The sequence below is a fragment of the Varroa destructor genome, unplaced genomic scaffold (genome assembly GCF_002443255.2).
Source record: "Varroa destructor unplaced genomic scaffold, Vdes_3.0 BEIS01000007.1, whole genome shotgun sequence".
NCBI classification, from domain to species: Eukaryota; Metazoa; Arthropoda; class Arachnida; order Mesostigmata; family Varroidae; genus Varroa; species Varroa destructor.
The window spans coordinates 28,783,260-28,802,558 of record NW_019211460.1 but is presented as its reverse complement, the minus strand read 5'-3'; the positions used below and the strand labels follow the sequence as shown (position 1 = coordinate 28,802,558).

At 37.7% G+C, this 19,299-nt stretch overlaps 3 protein-coding genes and 1 long non-coding RNA gene across 9 annotated transcripts; 3 read left to right on the top strand and 1 right to left on the bottom strand.

The window, feature by feature from the left end:
- The first annotated feature begins 20 nt into the window (after nucleotides 1-20).
- On the top strand, nucleotides 21-7,039 carry LOC111253607 (differentially expressed in FDCP 8 homolog). 3 transcript variants are annotated; one of them, XM_022813282.2, is made up of 10 exons: nucleotides 233-366; nucleotides 1,030-1,093; nucleotides 3,301-3,441; nucleotides 3,590-3,798; nucleotides 3,945-4,104; nucleotides 4,687-4,751; nucleotides 5,053-5,292; nucleotides 5,562-5,675; nucleotides 5,812-6,033; nucleotides 6,190-7,039. In XM_022813282.2, exons 3-10 carry the CDS (start codon nucleotides 3,312-3,314, stop codon nucleotides 6,367-6,369), a joined length of 1,320 nt encoding a protein of 439 aa, XP_022669017.1. In that variant the 5' UTR covers nucleotides 233-366; nucleotides 1,030-1,093; nucleotides 3,301-3,311; the 3' UTR covers nucleotides 6,370-7,039. The 3 variants fall into 3 exon arrangements, with proteins under 3 accessions (XP_086830695.1, XP_022669016.1, XP_022669017.1); XM_086974569.1 differs by lacking the exons at nucleotides 233-366; nucleotides 1,030-1,093 and adding an exon at nucleotides 21-159; XM_022813281.2 differs by lacking the exon at nucleotides 1,030-1,093 and having other exon boundaries at nucleotides 221-366.
- Nucleotides 7,040-7,180: 141 nt separating this feature from the next.
- On the top strand, nucleotides 7,181-13,802 carry LOC111253608 (uncharacterized). 4 transcript variants are annotated; one of them, XM_022813285.2, is made up of 7 exons: nucleotides 7,181-9,466; nucleotides 10,068-10,333; nucleotides 10,890-11,082; nucleotides 11,393-11,524; nucleotides 12,327-12,504; nucleotides 12,783-12,907; nucleotides 13,449-13,802. In XM_022813285.2, exons 2-7 carry the CDS (start codon nucleotides 10,078-10,080, stop codon nucleotides 13,648-13,650), a joined length of 1,086 nt encoding a protein of 361 aa, XP_022669020.1. In that variant the 5' UTR covers nucleotides 7,181-9,466; nucleotides 10,068-10,077; the 3' UTR covers nucleotides 13,651-13,802. The 4 variants fall into 4 exon arrangements, with proteins under 4 accessions (XP_022669020.1, XP_086830696.1, XP_086830697.1 ...); XM_086974570.1 differs by lacking the exon at nucleotides 7,181-9,466 and adding an exon at nucleotides 9,475-9,686; XM_086974571.1 differs by lacking the exon at nucleotides 7,181-9,466 and having other exon boundaries at nucleotides 9,475-10,333; nucleotides 10,890-10,917.
- A 196-nt stretch (nucleotides 13,803-13,998) lies between these two features.
- On the bottom strand, nucleotides 13,999-17,393 carry LOC111254472 (mite allergen Lep d 7-like). Its single transcript, XM_086974593.1, is given in 5 exon segments — nucleotides 13,999-14,391; nucleotides 14,894-15,110; nucleotides 15,505-15,583; nucleotides 15,850-15,935; nucleotides 17,202-17,393. Coding segments are annotated over 5 exon segments (633 nt in total). The 5' UTR covers nucleotides 17,269-17,393; the 3' UTR covers nucleotides 13,999-14,207.
- LOC147754543 (uncharacterized) lies at nucleotides 15,016-18,084 on the top strand. Its single transcript, XR_015316828.1, has 2 exons — nucleotides 15,016-16,733; nucleotides 17,297-18,084. It is a non-coding gene; the product is annotated as an uncharacterized LOC147754543 (long non-coding RNA).
- The last annotated feature ends 1,215 nt before the right edge of the window (nucleotides 18,085-19,299 follow it).

Genomic DNA, 19,299 nt, shown 5'->3' with positions numbered 1-19,299 from the left:
CTTTCGGCACTATTCCCGCATGATTGGATCATCCTTCCTAAAATTAGTAGGATTTCCGAGTGTTTGTGGTGTCTATCTGGTGGACTACATTGTAACTATGAAGTGTCAATAATATCAACAATAGTTTCTGACGAGTTGCTCTACGCACTTCCTACTAACGTAAGGTTCTTACCACGAAAATCGTTGGCAAAAATTCCGTTCGACTTGCAACTGTCCGTACTTCCCAAGCTTTAAACAAAGGAAGGGTCCATGAGCATTCTATCTGGACAAGAGACGAATCGCGTGGGAAATAAGTTTTTATCAAGTCATGCCCTTCTGAATTACAAGTGTTGGTTTTAGATGACCGGATTAAACTCCAGTGGACATGTAAGCTAAGGAAATGGGACCGCTGCATCAGTGAAGACAAGCTCATCTACTTAACTTTTAGTTTTCGATATTCATTTGATATAGTGCTCCACCAGCTCATTGGTTCCATATTTTAATAGAATATAATTCGAAAATAAGCGTGGATTTAGGTAAATTGCGACGACATATCCCTAACCAATTACTGAATTAAGAAAAAGGTTATGTGGAAAATAGTTTTGCTTGACCTTGTTGATCTCTACGCGCTACTTTATTATCGTAGCCAGGCCACACACATTAAAGTGAAAATCGACTACGCACTCTGCGGAACTTAATCAATAAAGTGCTCGATGCCTGAATCAACTGTAATTGTTGTTAAACACTGATCAAACCAAGTGTTTCTATGTATGGCAGATTCTATGTTGGGCCCTTTTTCATGTTTCCCTGTGATGTTGATGTGACTCGCACTAAATCTAAACAGCAGAAAAGAAGGCGTCATGGTACGATGATGGCGTCAAAGGATGCAATGATCGTAAAAATAAATTGTCCATGTAATTATGGTTGGACTATTAAGAGCCATGCGTTGTTTGAGTACCAAGCAATATTGCGAGGTGGACTATGCTATAGGACAACTTGCGTATTGCCAGTCCTTACCCATTACTAGATCGCATTTCCATTTCTGAGCAGTGAACTGATGTGAGCAATAATCAATTCTATGGAAACGGTGAAGAATTTGTTCTTTGGTGAAATGGTAAAGTATTTAGGAATATGTTGCTTTAACAGTTCTCAATGAGTTTAAGTGCGCATCGGATAAACAACGAATCAGATGATGTTTAGCGCTGGAGCGCAAATGTCTTCGGTGTCAATGAAAAACAAATAATATTAGAACCCAAATGGAACGAACAGGCTGCCGCTGAATAATTATACCTTCGAAATCTCTTTATCGTCGCCTTCGAAATGCTATATATTCTCCGTCCACTATAATTCCGACTGAAAAAAAAGGAACAATTTTTAAAGACGCTGCCACTGCGGTAGAACTTAGATTGAGCTTGGCCAATCTATGGCAAAGACAAAAGGCGCTTTGACAACAATACAGCTTGTAAAATGAAAGAGCAGTCCAAGTATGGAAACTCAAAACGTTCAGTATTGTGAGACCCCCTATATAGAAGATTTGGCAGTGCATGAATTTTGTTGGATGAAATATTCGTCACTGACCTTTATCAAAACAAAAAAAATAAACAGGTACCGAATGACAACTTTTAGAGCCTCTATCACATTGTTGCATACGCACCTTTACGTGAAGGAGATTTGATGTGATTGGATGCTTTAACACATTTAAATACAAGGTTTAACATTACAGAGTTAAACGTTTTAAGATTTAAGAATTATAGCAGTTAGAATTATCGTAATGGTTAAGCAAATTAAGCTGAGCTGATGCCAATTAGATCAAGCTTTCGGTTAGAGCGGAGTGTTAGCTTTAAATGTAATGCTTTTTAACATCGCTAAATATATCGTGTATTTATAAGGATAGCCAGCATTGAACAATTCTGTTTACAAGCATTCATAAACGATAACAGTTAAGCTTTATTGGAATTAAATCATTAATGCAGTGATGTACAGTAATATCATATAGCGCCTTGCTTGTTTCTAATATACGCAGCGCAGCACTCTTCCTCTGCATTAGCTTTGCCGTGCCTTCAGTAGGTAAAACAGCAATTATTCAATGTTTAGTCTTATAAGAAAAGATTCGTATAAAATCAATTTGGTGAACCGCTTGTTACGTCTACGAACATTTTCCAAGTACCTAAATTGTTCTACGGTGCCCCAGTTACCGTCAGTATAATGTGAAACCTGATTACAGGATGATTACACCAAACAAAGAAACCGATTTGCGCGGTTTCTTCAACTATCAGCTACGGTTTTTCTAAAAAAAATGTGGGCACCAGCTGCGTCGTTACATCGTTATCACAAACTGCTATTCCTTATACAGATATAGAAAATAAGTGACAAATTTACGTATCTTTTTTCGTGTATATGCTATGTATCTTTGAAAAAAAAATGCGCAGATATGCCTGAAAAGAGCTTCGTTATGTAGTTACGTTTTCCTTATTTTAACTTTTTTCATCGTATGTTACCGTTTAGAGTAAAATGCGATGGAAGAGCATTTTTTAACAAAGAGCAGAAAACGTGGCCGCGCCCTTTGGGTTCAAGTTGACCTTCTAACAACGTCCCATTAACATGCATAAATCGCATTGTCGAAGCTAGTAAGAACACGTTGAAGGTGGTAACCTTATTACCGAGCTGTTGTTAGGATAAGCTACCAATCGGCGAACTATTGGTAGACAGGTGTAAATCGAGTCGGCTTTCAACTGACATCGAATATATGTGTCTGGATTGAACACGGATCCTTTGTGTTGTGGCACAAAAGGAAACATGTCTTAACAGAGGAAATATATACAGTAAATATATAACCGTCGCGTATTCATCTCTATTTCATTATTCATTCAAAGGTCCTAATTGAGGTTCAAGCGAAGATACAAATGTCCATAAAAACAAAATAATCCATGAAGTATGTTTCTCACATATTTTGTTATGATATTTTTGAGACTGTTTGCGCACTATTCTTAAGCAATATATTCTTGGGGTAGGAGATAGTGTTTACTGTATCTTGATTACTTTGAGTACTTTTCAGAGCTATGGTTGTCCAATAATGCTGTTTAATTTTTGTATGGTTCTACTGGTAACTACAATGTAAAGTCTACAGAACGGCCAGTAGAGTCCCATTGAGCAAGTCTATTAGATCGAATGAATAAGATTACTACCTACGAAGATTCTTTTGGCAACGGGTTTTCGTTATGCGTGTAGCAAAGGAGGCAAAATAGGCCCTGTATTATCGTTCTAGCACCGCCTTATACTGTACTGATATTTCTTGAATTGTGTGTTTTCTGAGCGTTGTAGTTAGAGAGTAAATGAACACGTTTGGAATTTCTGAGTTCGCCGGAAAACTGGGCGACATGGTCAAGACGACCTTGACAGGCGAGGGCACCAGCAGAGCATCTGATTCCCCACCTCCGCCGGCAACACAAACAAATCTAACAGGTAAGCGCCTGTAAGCATAAATAAGCTCAAAAAGCTCTACGCAGATTGTATATAACAGTATAATGGCATACAATCATATGAACAAAGTTTCTTCTTTAACTTAGTTTCTTCATTAGTTAAGTACTTTTTATGCTGCGTTTATACACAGGATGTAGCCCACAAAGCATGTTTTCTATAAACGAGGAGCATTTTGCGGGTTTGGAAGGAATCTTTTCTTCGATCAATACCGAGTCCGAACTTGAGCTAGCAATTGAAAAATGTAAGCAGATGATCTTGGACTCAGAGGAGCATTCCGACAAAAGGTACAATCTCATCGGTAAACTGATTGACTTGCGCTGGAAGCTACAGGAAATGCGGGTACGTTTGTAAACCCAATTAGGCAAAAACAATAATAATTAATTATAATAATGATTTTGCTAAAAACTTTTAACAGTCGTGTAACGGGCGTCATCTGGCACACATGTAATAAAAATTGCAATATTTTCCTTGTAATCGTTCTTTAGCATGGGCCGCAGACTCCATCATTGGAAGAATCGTTTACGATAATGGGACACGTATTTGTTTCGTGCAGCCTAGAAGACAGTGATTCGTTTTGTGAAAAGTGTTGTACACGCATATGGGACTTTGTAAATATCGGAATCAATCAGTACTACACATGTGACAGTGAGTTACTCCTTTCTGATAAAAGATCGCCCTTTGAGCTTAGAGCTTTTGCTGTAATAATGACTAGTTGTTTCACGATCAAATACATCGTGATCTTCTTTAAATTGTATGAACAAGCATTAACCTATTACTCTTGACACCTCACGAGACCAAGGACTTATGCATGTATTATAATCAATGTATACTATGGTTATTTTGAAGTACTTCTTTTAACTTCCAATAATTTCTTAAATACAGATCTCTCCGTTCCGAGTACTTGTCTCAGTTAACGAAGTTGAATTTATAATGATCTAGGACATTAGTGATAAGGTGACCGTTTGATTCTGTACTCATAATTCATTCTAGAACTAGTAAACCTCGAAGCTGTAGTAAATAAATAACAAAATAAATGAATTTATAACTGTTTTAAACGATTAATATTAGTTAAACATGATGTGGGCGCAAGTGTCTACACTTATTTTGCTTTCGCCCTTATGTCCGAAAACTGTGTAATAGGAATTTTTTATATCAGTCAATTTGAATAAGACACACTTTGAAATTTTATTTGACAGGAAAATTATGTTGATTTTATGTTCATCTTAGAATGCCGCTACAAATGTCACCAAAGATGCCTCAACTCAATTACTAGAAGCTGCGCTTATTTGAAGGTAAGCACTACGACTAATTTGTTACGATTATTGTAAGTTTAATACTGACTTAATTTGCACTGTGGCACTGTCGTGTACGACCTTATCGTGCATCAGAGGAAAATTCTCGAAGAACGTGTGATCAAAACAAGCGAAAATCTTACACGCGTCAATGCCAAATATAACCACCCATACATATCTTTGAAGGCAGCATACGGAAACCGATATTCAACGCTGTATTTATTATGTCTGGTAATCCATTTCGATTATACAATGGTACGTTCGGAAAAGTAAACAATGTTCAAAGCACTAATGTTTACAGGAGCACAAATACGAACTGCAACTATGTCCCGAAATGGGTTTGTCCGTACAGCAATTTAAATGCCAAGAGTGTCGGTCATCGCTAATGCCCCCAGGTCCATTGCGACTTTTACCACAAATGGAGGCCGCCCGCAGGCTATGCGATTCTTGCGGCCGCTGGTTCTGTAATCGGTGTCACTGGAACACTGAAGTGGTCATTCCGGCCAGAGTTGTGCACAACTGGGATTTCGAACCCAGGAAAGTATGTTTCATAGTTGCTTAAGTTGTTCGATTTTTGTACAGTACAAGTAGATGCACATGTATAGAAGTAAGATATAATGGAAATAGACGATCTTTATGTATTGTCGTTTTTTATCGGACACAATTTTTAAAAACCTGATCTAATGGAAGGAAAATGAAAAAATTAATTTTATAAATATTATCCTCAGAATGATCATAGAATGACATTAAAAAGCTAGTGGATATGCGGTAGGCGCATGTTAATTATGCTTAATTGTGTGCGTTATTCAGGTTTGCCGGGGTTGCGTTCAATTTCTTCGGCTTATGGTGAAACGATCTGTCCTCGATATCGAGAAGCTCAATCCGTACCTATTTAGCCACATTGAAGAATTGTCTGCTGTTAAGGTGCGTAGGCTATGTGCGCTGTGTGTTTGGCGGAGAGTGTTCTTCCTATTTATGTTGGCATCGTGCGATATTTGTACTTATCGGAAGATAGCATAACGTAACAGTTGTTTGGTGTAAATTTTCTAACTACCGACAGACGCTTCGAGAGGACTTGCAAAAGATGAAGAAATACCTAACCTCGTGTCACATAGCCCAATCGAAAAAACTACTCTGGCTGCTATGGAAGCGTCAACATTTTGTGGAGAACACTAACATGTACTCGATGCAGGATCTGATTGATCTTGAGCAAGGCACTCTGCTCAAGTTTTTACACCAGGTGATAAATGCGTTTGAAGCGCACATCACTAAAGAATGCGAGGTAAGTTTATTCAGGTAACGACTTGCATCACCTTCATTTTTGCAGTTCGAGTAGCAAGTGGATTTCCTAGTTTACAATCGTGGCAAATTTTATCAAAGACAAACGTTTTTGGTTATATTAAATCACGTTTTACCTTATACTTTTGTCTGCTTTTAGGGTTGCCGAAAGAAGGGTTTCATATGCGAGCTTTGCTCTTCGACCGAAATACTTTTCCCAATACATCGCGATAGTACAACTCGTTGTCCGAAATGTCTTTCCGTATTTCATCACGACTGCTTTCGAAAATTTGAAGGGTTCTGTCCAAAATGTGATAGAATGACCCGGAGAGGCTCTTAAGAGGGCCTTGAGCCCTCAACTTTACCTGCTAAACTAATCGACCCAGATGTCTTTTGATCAATACTATGTACAACTTCTGTGCAGTTATATTTCACAACAACTATAATATAGTTACTTTTTCTCACCATGTTAACTCACACACTTGATTGCCGATTGTACAGAGCAGAGTTTAGCTGTAGCGACAAAATTAAGGCGGCCAAAAAGTAAAGAATGAGGGTTGCCTGATTCTGGCATTCATTTGTTACAAAGTATTGATAAATCGTTAGTTTTTTATGTATAGGATATTGTGTTTCTAGAAGAGCACTTGTAATATGCTTATGTGATAAATTCGTTATAATAGGCATAATTGCAATGTTTCTTTTTGGCTGTATACAGCAGTGACATCCTTTCAGGGTGTAACAAAAAATGGCTTCAAATTAATCGTCCTGATTTTTCCTGCTTCTCTACAAACAAACGCTAGCCAAAAGCTTGAATTAGTTGTATTTACGTCCTTTTAACTTATGTTTCAGTCGACTCTGAATGAACTAGATTATGTGGAATGTACAGTTGTAAATTGAAGGCTCTTTGTCGACTGATCAACTTCAACGCTTTGGGTATACCAATGCAAACCGAAGATCATAACGAAAATGACTACATTTCATTTAATAAACCATATTCTCTCTCTATTTAACTATTTATCTTTCAATTTCGTCAATCAATGGCCTCGAAGGACATGAGCAGGGACTTGTTCGAATGTTAAGAATTTTCCAGCTTAAGTTTGTGCACTCTAAGTTCTTTACGGTAATCTTTTTTTAGTTTTACTAAGGAATTATTTACCCTTTTTTGCTGCCTGTCTTTATTCTTATTATATTTGTAAATAGCTACATCGTCTGTCCAACCTTATACTTGCACGGAAAATTTATGCCAAAAAAATACTTTTCACATACGTAGGCGTATAATAATACGTATCTACCGTAATTTCAAGGATTTTGTTTTAATATTTCAAGTATAGTTCTATTTTAGCCTGTTACAACGTTATGTGAATATAAGAAAACAAGACAGAGAACATTGTAGGACCAATACGGACGATTTTGTGAAAGTATGTAACATCTTGTTCGAAGCTATCCCTGCAGACATACATGTAAATCTACAATGTTAATTATTTGATACTATAATATGAGCAGTTATAGCAACCGTACACAAACTGCGTATATGTGTGTGTTCGCACACTGTATGTATATATACATGTATGTTCAGTATGTTATATACAGGGAAAATGGGTAGAATGGTTATCCATTTCTACTCAATGTATGACACATTATATGTATATGATTGCGTGTGTTTTAACAACGTTGTTCTAAGAGAAGGTTTTAACCTGCAACCAATGGTTATATTTTAGGTCCGAACTTTGAGTTTTTTTTATTAGCATGAAAAACGTGCGTGTATCTACCTTACACACCTGGTCTTTGTGGTGTTTAAATTGTTTGTAAATAAGCACTTCCTCTATGAAAATGTACAATTAACGTTTTGGAAAATGTTGAACGTCTGAACGTCTTTTTTGCAGCATGAGACTCTTCCTCTGTTCCGTTACGCACATCACAATATATATAAGCTATGGTAAAACCGAACTGAGTTCTTGTTTAGCTTTAGTAGGAGGAGTACGTTTTGTTATGGCCTTTCAGGCCCTACAAGTGAGACAATTTAAAATGGTGTACTCCGGACCAATGTTACCTGAAGCAATGTCGTTGACAAACGACAGGCGTCTACGAATTTGATTCTGGCCTGAACATATCCATTACGACGGGCTCATGTGTTTTTTTTTGTTTATTAAACTGACCGGCTTTCGATAAGTTTCGGAGTCCGCAAATATCAGGCCTTCTCAGTCGTCTATATAAACGGCTCCGTTTTACGAAACGGAGTGACAGATTGTCTTTTTCGGTTACAATTATTATTTTGCTAAGCAGAGATGGTGCAACATAGGTTACCTTAGTGTTTTTGAATTTCTAACTGGCTAAGGGATACACTGATATATACGTTAGTATAATGGCTGTAATTTAGCTAAACACATGATGACGAGGTATGATCACTTGGTACTTGCTTGTGATACAAAATTTCTAGGAAAATGGTAGAGCCTTGGATTCTCGCTAATGAGCAGGTTTTCGTTCAGCTTCTGTAGCCATTTTTGTAGCCTCAAGGATGTCTTGTAGCTCGAAGACTTGGCGGTCAACCTGCACTTACTGATCTTCAAAGACCTTCTTTGGAGCCTTTCCTTTGCAGAAAAGACAAAAATTCTGAAGTGGCAAGGGCTCCAGGTGACAAGTTCTTAAGGCAACCAGTAATATATAATGTTAGAAGCGTCCTTTATGAACACATTCTGTCCTACGTTAGCGTAATTCTGCCGCGTACTTCAATAAGAGAAGCTTTCTAGTCTGCGACGTCTTTTGCTACAATCAGTTTGCAATTATACTGCCGACTTAGAGCGATTACATTGTTTAGGTCAAACACAAGGTTGAATGAATTAATTTACTGTCGTTTGTTTGATGCTTATAAATAGAGTGTGTGAATAATTTTACGTAGTAATTTCATCCTTATTCTAGCTGTCATTTTCAACACCGTCGAAAATGCAGTTTTGAATTGTTAGCGTCAGTAATGCCAAAACGATTATGGTTTTATAGAAAATTATAATGAATTTATGTGATATAATGGTAAGAGCTTCGATATAATCGGTTGTCTTCAACGAGCTCATGGTCATACGATGCTAATCCGCTAATATGATAATAATAATTCTAGTGTTTCGTCCGGAATCAATATAGCCACTTAAGTAGCGTTATTCTACTACTAGCAGTGTAACATACATCAACGTATATAATGCTTCATTTTTCCGTGGGCGGCGTTATCGCATGGTTGGTCTGCATTTATTGTTACTCAGCTGACGATGACGTAAACACTGTTGAAATGAGATAGGTCTACGTACGCCTACTTTCGAAAACAAAACGAGATTGTTCTTCATCTTGTTTTGCAGCGTCCCTTTCACTTATTGTATAAAGGCCTATCTGAGTAGCTCTATTAGTACTTTTGAGAGTATAGCAAAAGTTACACTGCCGCGTGTGCTTTCGGAGTACGTAAACGTTTATGTGTCAACCTGTTTTTGGCAATGATTTGACCTGTTAATGGTCCACGATGACACTCGAAGCGAATAGCAGACACGTGTTGCTTTATTGTGATATTTAATTGGCGCCGTAAAATGAATAGCAGATTAGCAACTGATGCCGCAGAAGCATTCTTTTTTATTTTGTTATTTTTGCAGTTCCTATTCATTGAAGTTGTTGAAGTGAAAAGTTCGTTAGCTAGTTGAAGCTAATTTTTAAATAATCTGTAACTTCCTACGAAAGGACACGAATTTGCTATTTCACAATGTATAATCAAATTCGAATAGAAGTCCGTGCATAGTACATGTCCCGTTTTACTATGTTTCTCCTTAATATTCATTCAAACAAATTTGCTATGTCTAGTTGTTTCCAATTTCGGGAACTTCTTGCACATCACTCGATTCATTTTCACCTCAGCATGGACAAATTTGGGAACTTGATCTGCCAGATTTCCTAAAAAATGCTGTTGAGTTATGTTGTCATGTCAGTCGCTTTTCGCAGAGCTAGCCCTGTTTTAAGCAGGTATCCAATGAGAGATATTAAAAGCTCCGTATTTATCGATTCTATTAGGTTTGTCTCCATGGATCAGGCTGAATTGTTCTTCACCACATCTTCCATTGTCGACCCTTACGTTAGTCATGGAATTATATCTTTAACGATCCTGTTGTTGGCTGGAGGCCTAATCCTTAATCTGGGAGCAATTTTAGTATTTCTCCAAGTGCCAAAACTGCTTAGGTCGACAGTTAACACGTTGGTACGAAACCTGTTCGTTCTTCACGTCTTCACAACGATTGTTTTAGGAACGCTGACCATTTTTGACTGGATTGCCTGGACACGTAAGTACAGTCCTACCAATGTTTGAAGTACCCAACTTTCAGCTTAGTCTATTAGACACGTGGTATCCGTGCGCCTGTGCCTAAAGAGGCGCAGTTTCTAGTCAGCCGTGCACATTATTTGTTAGTAATAAAGTGAAACTTCATAAATCATTTTTATTGAGTGTCAGTTGCAAAATGTGACCAGACTTTAATGTTTTAAACGATTACTCCAGTTTAAGTCATCGGTAAAGTTCTTCATCTGCGTTATATATATATATATATACTTAGTTTAATTGTACAGATGTTATCTGATAACTGAATGGGAGCCGCCGCCAGTGTGGGCACGGCGCAAAGCCCCCGGTCGCGTTCTAGTTAATTAGCTGAATTTATTCTTTATCTATGAGCCTGTAACGTTTATACCGGTTTTTCGTGTGGGTAGCAGGCTACTAATTGGTTAGAATGATAATCTTCACTCATTCCTGCACTTCCAGTCGTTCCCATATTACTAGGGCATCATATATATAAACCTCTATATACACGTTATAATTAATGATCTGTATATTTTTTCAATGCACAGATGATCGTATTGAAGAGACTGATCAACCGTACGTTTTTGAGTATCGTAGAGCTTATGCTGTAGTATGTCCTTTCGTTCATTTTGCCCGCGCCACGTTCGTTGGTGCTACATTTGGGATTCTTTGGATTATGACGTTAGATCGGGCGTTGACAATATTGTTTCCCAGAGACCCGCACACCATGTTACTTAAAAGGTACCACCTTTTTTTCTTAATTGCTTGCTAGTAGTACTGACTTCCGAGAGAAAGCTACCGCTCTAACTGACGGCTTAAGTACAACGCTAATGCTATTGTGAATTCAGTGCCGCGACATCAAAGACGTATGTTTGTCTAGCTCAATAGTATTAGATTTGTTATGTTGATCTGCGGATTTATTTGGTGCGGCAAAGTAGCAAACCGGTCTCTGAGGTAGTTTGCTAATTTTTCGCTAACCTTATAATAAAAAATGGCTTTTTTAGGCTTAGCTTGTCCTGTTTTTCACAATTTGTTTGTTACTATCGGTTAGGCACCCATCGTTGGCCACAATGTCGGTATGCGTTCTTGCTCCAATATCACAGAGTTTCTATCTTTTTACGTCAAGAAGCGGCGATTTGCTCCATCGAGACTGCGTATATCGTCTCAACGGGCTTGAATGGAGGTACTGCTTATACGCTAACACGACAGATCTCTGACCATCATGAGAATTTAGACTAAGGTTTGTCGATATTTCATAATGTCATTCTATAGAGCTCACTTCCATTGAGTGACTTCGTCGTCGGAGTGTGTATATAGTCGCTTAAACAAGAAACTAGTTGATACATTAATGTGGCTCTGCCTCAGGACAGGTTTCATCATTTGAGAAGAGTGACATACGCGAGGGGATTTATTCGAGCCTATTGTTTGTTTTTACTGTCTCTGAGGGATAGTGTGTTTGCCTTCTATCAACAAGCTGGAGATTATTTTTAATAGTACCACTGTCTGAAAGCTATTTTAAATGTGAAGTTTAGGGTAAAAGGATGCTGTTATCTACTAAACCGTAATAATTTATGTATATGCATATACATACATATCCTCGTCGTACTAAGCCAAGGTATATGTTATTACTCAAACGCAATAACTTCTCTTAGAAATTTAAAAGAGAAAATGTTTTGTATGCTTTTAAATTTAGCAAAAAAAAACTTTCTGTATATAAGATTCCTTTTCTTGCTGTAAATGCAACTCCCTCAACTTTTGCAGTACACTATTTGGTCGAATGAACTTTGCAAACCCGGAACCGTAAAACATTCATGTCCATATATATAAAAATGGATTAAACTTTCCGTTAATATCAATTAAGTCAATAGATTGTAAACTAGCATAAAGCATTGTAAGCTTTCTGCAGTATCGTTCTCTGTAGAAGGGATCAACAGAATAAATAAATGTAGTAATGTAATAGTGGCGGGATGATGAAACACTGTTAGATTGACGTCGTTTGCGGCATACTTGATCCCGTTGCTTCTCTTCATTGCATTGTGTACCATCCTTATGGTACGTCTACGCTCGAGTCCAGCGAAGTCGTCCACCCGAACAATGAACAGAATCGTCCTTCTAGTGATCCTACTCATTGCGTCGTATGCTATCTGTACCGCTCCTCACAAGGTATGATAAAGAGTGTTTAGTTATACTGTAACAGTTATAATCTTTCTACAAAGGTAAGTTCACAAAAAAATCTTTACGTATATTAAAGCGATATCTACCATGAAAAATTCTAAGACGCATATGGGTCGGCCGAAGCTAGTCAGCCAATCAGTTAAGAGTGTACTTAGATAAGACAAAGATTTTGGATTGTACCGCTGTAAGAATCGCCTCTATTATACATAGTAGAACAGAAAAAGATACTCTGACGGAAGACACCTGTTGATATTTATCGTTTTCAGGTTACGGAAGTAGTTGGTGCCCACGAATCTTTGCAGCGCATATCTGAAGCTATGCTTCTACTGCCTGTTGTACTTCACCCTCTGGTTTATTACACTATTAGCGAGAACTTCAGGAAAGCACTTAGGTTACTGTTGTCAGTTGGCTCATTTTAAATTTTGTTCGGAATAATGTATGTGAATGTATCATTTGAAGTCGTTGACATCAGTGGAGTTCGTTGAACTCAATTTAGCTAAATCTGTGGTTATATTATTGAGCACTATGACGCTGTGCGCTATCAAATAGATTCAGTTATTAGACATTAATAACATAATAGTCTGCTATTAGTAAACTAAGTAGGTAAAAGATAAATCCGTTAATATCTATCGGCTTTATTCTAAATAATTTAATCGCAATTTCAAAATAAGCAGTGCAGGATTAAGATTTCTTAATTTTCTTTCGGTATAAGAGCCGGCCCGCCAGAGTAATACCCGGCTAAGGTATCGCTCCGCCATCTTCGAGACGTGTAGGCTACGTAATAACGATTACTGCAACTGTGATTGCTGAAGTCAGAATACCGTGGCTTTATACAATGTCAAGCGTTTGACGATAGATTATCTTAACTTAGAGCTCTGTCAGTTAAATATACTTACTGGTTGTAGAATCTAAAATTTGTTTGTTTCATGCAGCCGCTGCTTTCAGCGTCGTCGTCATTTGGGCCATAGGTCGTACTGTCGTCACGCCCACGCAGGATCGCGTCATGGAGGTGAAGGCGGTGATAGGAGCGCGGCGTTAACTATCACGGAAATGACTACGGCGTTCTCGGTCACGTCCCAAGACGCGACACAAGAAAAGAACCTTCAAATAAACAAGCTTGACCCAGCTATCTAAAACAATGATATCAGCAACGAAACAAAGAACCAGTAGAACTGCCTACAAATGCACATGTTAATACACGACCAGACTTGTAGCTAGATGTGTGTAATTCTTATAATCGGTATTTTTATTTAAAATAAATCAAAGTCATATTCTGAACTTGAAAATTTTTCTAGTTTTAATGGGTTTTTCGTGGTTCATGTCTGGTACCCATATCATGAAATATCACTTCAGATTACTGGCTCCCAGCACGAAACGAAATATGTCTTCACGTGGAAGCCAACGGGAGCAGCTAATCATTTCAAAGCTAGTACCATTAGAGAAGTCACAAAACAAACAAAGTGTTAAATTAAAGAGTAAAAATTAAATATATTATCACTTTATTTAATATCAGTGTATTTTAGTGCTACCAAAGCGAAAATTCGATCAGTCAGTCATACGATAATTTACTCATTTTTGTACGTAAATTACGGTTGTTATATGTGATTTTTTTTTAAATGACACTGTTTTAGATTACCGACGTGCCCAAATGACCTGCTATGTTGTTACACTTTAGAGTAAACCATGCAAGATTATTGAGGTGCTTCAAACACATTAATTGATGATTCATCGCCGTTAAGTTCAATGTACTCCGCAACTTGAGCGGCTTTCTTGATAATCGGCGTTAGAACTTCCACTAGCGGGGCTACGAGAAGATTAGTCAGAAACATTATGGGGCCGAGGCCTGAGAACTTCACCTGCAGCTTTTCGAAATCTCTATAGAGATAATTATGCAAAATGCAATTATAATATTAATCTTCAGAGCAGTCCTCCGATTTCCTCTCGCGACCTGCTAAACTTATCGGCTCTCCACTTACATTAAACCTATTTTTATGTTAGAAAAGTGGCCAAAACAGATTTTATATTCACTAATAGCATTTGCTCTCAGATTAATTTTCAGTTGCCTATTCACTACTACTATCTAATTGACGGAAATAGGTCCGTGGGAAATCGTCTTTTCGGATTTCACCCCCCCCCCCCCCCGATACAACTGAAAAAACAACTCTTCTAGGTGAACAAGATAGCTGAGGATGAGAGTTGCATCTAGCGTAGCCTTTGCAGATTTTCTTCAATAGTGGCTGCATGGTTTCTACATATTCACGTCGGTCTGGAGAAATGAAATATTTATAAGGATCTTAAACGCAGTTGGGAGCGCACGCGATGAGAAGTTAGGTAGGATTATTGAGGAAATAAGTTGAACACCGGTTTGATTACATGCCTGATCGTGAAACGTTTCACCTCAACTCTACCGAGGGCATTACGGTCGATTTCTGCGTCGACAGTGATGTAGCCAGTGTGCGAGTCCATCTTGACGGAAGGCTCAAAATCCATACAGGTAATAGTGCCGTAATATCAATTGCGTTCAATTACGTCCATTCCGAGGCAACATTTAACCTTTACCGAGCTATCGTTAAAAATATCCACAGAGGCATCTCCTGTGTAAAGTACGCAAATCATCGTTAGGTATTGTAATCTAATCATATGGGGCCGCTGGCATTGTTATGCGCATTTGATGTTTATGTGGATTATGGGTCCAATAAATATGCAGATTTCGTGTTCTGAATTAAAGAAGCCGAATAGACCACATATCTATATACTTTTAAACCATGCGTAAAAATTATGCATCGAGGGCCTTGACGTTTGGCTAAAAGATAGATCAAACGGCATCTTTTAGTTTAAAGTCGAAAAAAAGAGAGAGGTGTCTCTGTTCATCTCTCTCACATTCTTCTGGTATCTTACGGTTATTCTAGGTTTCACAGTGTATTACGAATTCTTTTAATTTGTATGAAACTTTCTAAAAACTTTGAACATTTTAATAAATATACGCACCAACCCTGTGAATCATATCTAGCCCTGCTCCCGTTCCATCATGCAATTTTGCCTGTCCGTGCAACACGATCGGACCAATCTACACGAAGTCAAATGATAAAATATCCAATTACCTGTAGATACCTGTACATACCTGGAGGTTTGTATAAAAGCTTTTATGTTCGCTTGTTCAGCCAGCTTATTGTATGGAACACCCTTCCTTTTTTTTTTTTTTATAAAAATGTGCTTGCATTGTATTACAACATAAACTAAGAACGGTTCTAATGCGGTTTATGCCATTTAATGATGAAATTGCAGTAATTGTGTATCTTCAAATCCTTTGTCAAATATTGCGCTTACTCATACCTTTTTTTCAAAGCCAAACTGAATATCATCCGGAGGTAAGAGCGTAAGTGCATCCGTATCGTGGAGCTGTTTTACGGTTCCAACAGCTTATTGCCATCCGTCAAAAAATGTATAAGGTTAATAACGGTAATAAAAGGAATGAGGTTAGACCTTAGGCCCTTCGCATGGATTTGGATCAGTGTAATTGTGCTAGATAATTTGATCAGCGGACGTTTAGATGCTAGAGCCACTACAGAAGCCATTTGTAAAGTACTTACAATTCCTGTGTAAGAAAAGTAATCAGTTTAGCTATCTGTAGAAGCTATTTCCAGTGTAAGATGGCTCAAAGCACTGTCTTCAACGTTGTGCATACAATGCCAAAGCCAAGCAACTTTTGATTGACCGTTGCATTAAGAATCATTGTTCCGTCATTCTAGCAGCCTATGTGCCCAGCGTGTAAAGATATAGTCAAGTCGGATGACTTGCGTCTTTTGGGCCATATTAAAGGTTCAGGCACGCAAACAAAATGCAAAGAGAAGATCAGTATGATTACTGAAAGCCTCCCCAGGAAGGCAGTAATAATAGCCATTCTAGAACTGTGAGAACCTAGATTTGCGGATAGTTAGAGGCCAAGCAAAATCCCCCAACCGAGATAGTCTTAAGTGAAGTGCTTGCCTTGAAAGTATACCGACTACAACTTGCTGATTCAAAAAATATTAACCATTTTGTTCTAACTGCGATAGAGGTGTCCGCTTTTGCCCGCTAAGGGATAGGCCAGCTTTATGGAAAACTAGAAGACGTATTCAGGTTATCACCGGTGTCCTGCGTGGAGGAGAATACCTCGCACAAAATTTATCACCGTGGATTTACGAGATAACGATGCTTGTACGGTAGGCTCGATAAAGGTAGGATTTTCAAAGTAATAAAATACATATTAGCTCTTCACAAGTGTGGTCCTACGAGTACTTCGACAAATTCACACCAATACACTTTCTTTTTCAATAATAGTAAAATTAACCGCTTGGGCAACGTTAAGCAATAGTGGTCAATTTGGCCTGAATCAGTCACAGTTAATCTTTTCGACGGCAAAATAAACTATTCTTCATTGTGCTATTTTTTCCAATGATTATGCTATACTGATTGAGAATATATTTTTCTAGTCTAACCGATTGCATAATAAAATGTCATACCTTTACGCCTAACTCCGCTGATCTTTTTTCATTGATTAAGTTAGCTCTGTTTGTGATCTAGGAACTGTTTGTAAATGGAGCAGGTATTGTTTTAGAGCTCCGATGTACGACTGATAAGAGGCATCTATGTTTTTATTGTTATAAGTATCTATTAATTATTGCAAATTTTGAATGATGACTCACCCGATACAGATTTCTCGTGCACTCTCATTAAAAGAGGTAGTATACAAATCGCTATTACTTGAAACATAAATGCCCTTTTTTTGATCCCTCGACAGCATGGTGAGCTCGATTGAATGTGTCAATTCGGCGACGACACCTTACGTAATGCGCACTCGATATGGCTAGAATCCGTTATAAGGTGTTCGTACCCAACCTGTTTTTCGACAGAGTATCAGTACAGCCCCGCAGCTATGAGAATGAATAAATACCGCGATATTTGAGCGTGTACCATTGTAGTTTGAGCTTACAGTGGTCTTTGTACCTTTCAGCGGGTTAAGTTAACGGCTGCTCCAGCACGTTAGGTGGTACCGCTTCTTTTCAAGTTAAACAATTTATAGATTTTATGGGCTACGAAAAGTTGTTTTCTATTGAAGCTACGGATCAAATGTTGTAAAGCTGTAGCAAAAACTACTCGAATCTTATCTTTATTCCTTTGTGTAATTTTTTTTTGTGTAAATAATTTAAGTGTACGAAGTCGTAGCTCCAATTCCAGTCTGTCCGTCCTAGGGTTTGCCAAAACATTGGTGACTCAGGATGTGAAAGCAGTCAAAACTACGTAGCGATGAATTTTCATAATTTTAGATAATAAAGATCAATGCAATTGATCATATGATTTTTACCTATCGTAGCTTAATCAGATACCTGTATATGATCAAAGGATATCCTGTTATCATTTGATCTGTTCGAGAATGTTACAAATTAAGTTATCACTCAAAGTCTATAACTACATAAGGGAAAAACTGTAAAATGTTTATTAATAATAAGAGACAGAGAAAGCACTCGATCAGTTAGAATAAAGATTATCTAGATAGCGAAAATGATTAATAAAATACAACAGAATAGTTTCTCGCTTACTTATTAGAAATACTGGCCGTTTCTTAAATACGTTTTGTGAGAGGCTTGAAATAGTGGCGATGTGAGTACCACAGATCGACTAATGGTCATAAAGATGGAAATGTCATACGAAATTATACCATGTTATAAATAGACTCTATGACATTTGCTTCAGAATTCTGTTTGTTTGCTTGTTGAGCTCTATCGTTACAACTTCTGTTGTTAGCAGCAATCTCTTCACAAGTTCAATGTCCTGTAAAATAATGCCAATACCTAGAACAGACGATACGAAACAACAAGCTCATGTTGACGCACGCGCAACCTGAATCAGATTCTGTTATCAAGAGGTGGTCAGTATTTGGCCACCTTTATCTATGCCCTAGCTTAAACTAATTTGATATATTTTCTAATCATCAAAGCATTTTCAGTGGGTAGCTGATCCCTACACAAGCAGAGACATCTAGCTCTATCAGCGTGTCATTTTCTCTTTAAAAAAACCGAACGACATCTTGAAGGTGTAGCTGCCTAAGCGATAATTTCATCATTTCAACTTGGTAAAATTATTCTATTACAACATAAATTATCAAGATAATAATTACAAGCATAAAGAGAACTATTGTGGATAAAAAAACATTGTTCACCACTTGAAGTCTGGTGCGTGTGGGGTTCGCGGGCGTTCACTCTTAATGCGACTGCACATATAAATAGCTTAAATATAATATCGAGCTTTCCCATAAGTTCATATCGAATTTCGGATCGGTGCATTTGTATTTTAGCGCTATAAACAAAACCTAGGTCAAAAGAAAAAAAAAGACAATTATTAACTTTATTTATATAATTGACTTTTTGCCTTCTTTTGGACCTGGATCAGATTCAGCCATGTTTCGGTTAAGTTGAACAAGACTTCAAAGGTAATGGCTTCGGTTTTGAAGTTTTGTTTTTGCAAAGAGCTAAACGCAACACAAACTTGTAAGGTATATCGACCGAATAACATAGTTCATTAGATAGTCAGGAAATGGTTCGCTTATTCTGAAATTGACCTCAGCATCGAAGATAGGGCAGGTGTAAGTTGACCCGCTAACTATGAGGAATGGAAAGTTTTCATTTTACTCGATCAGAACCTACGTATGATCTCCCACCGGATCGCGGATAACAGAAACATTTGAATCAACTATTCACTGATATATAACAAACAACAATAGATCAATCCAGCACACATTTTAGC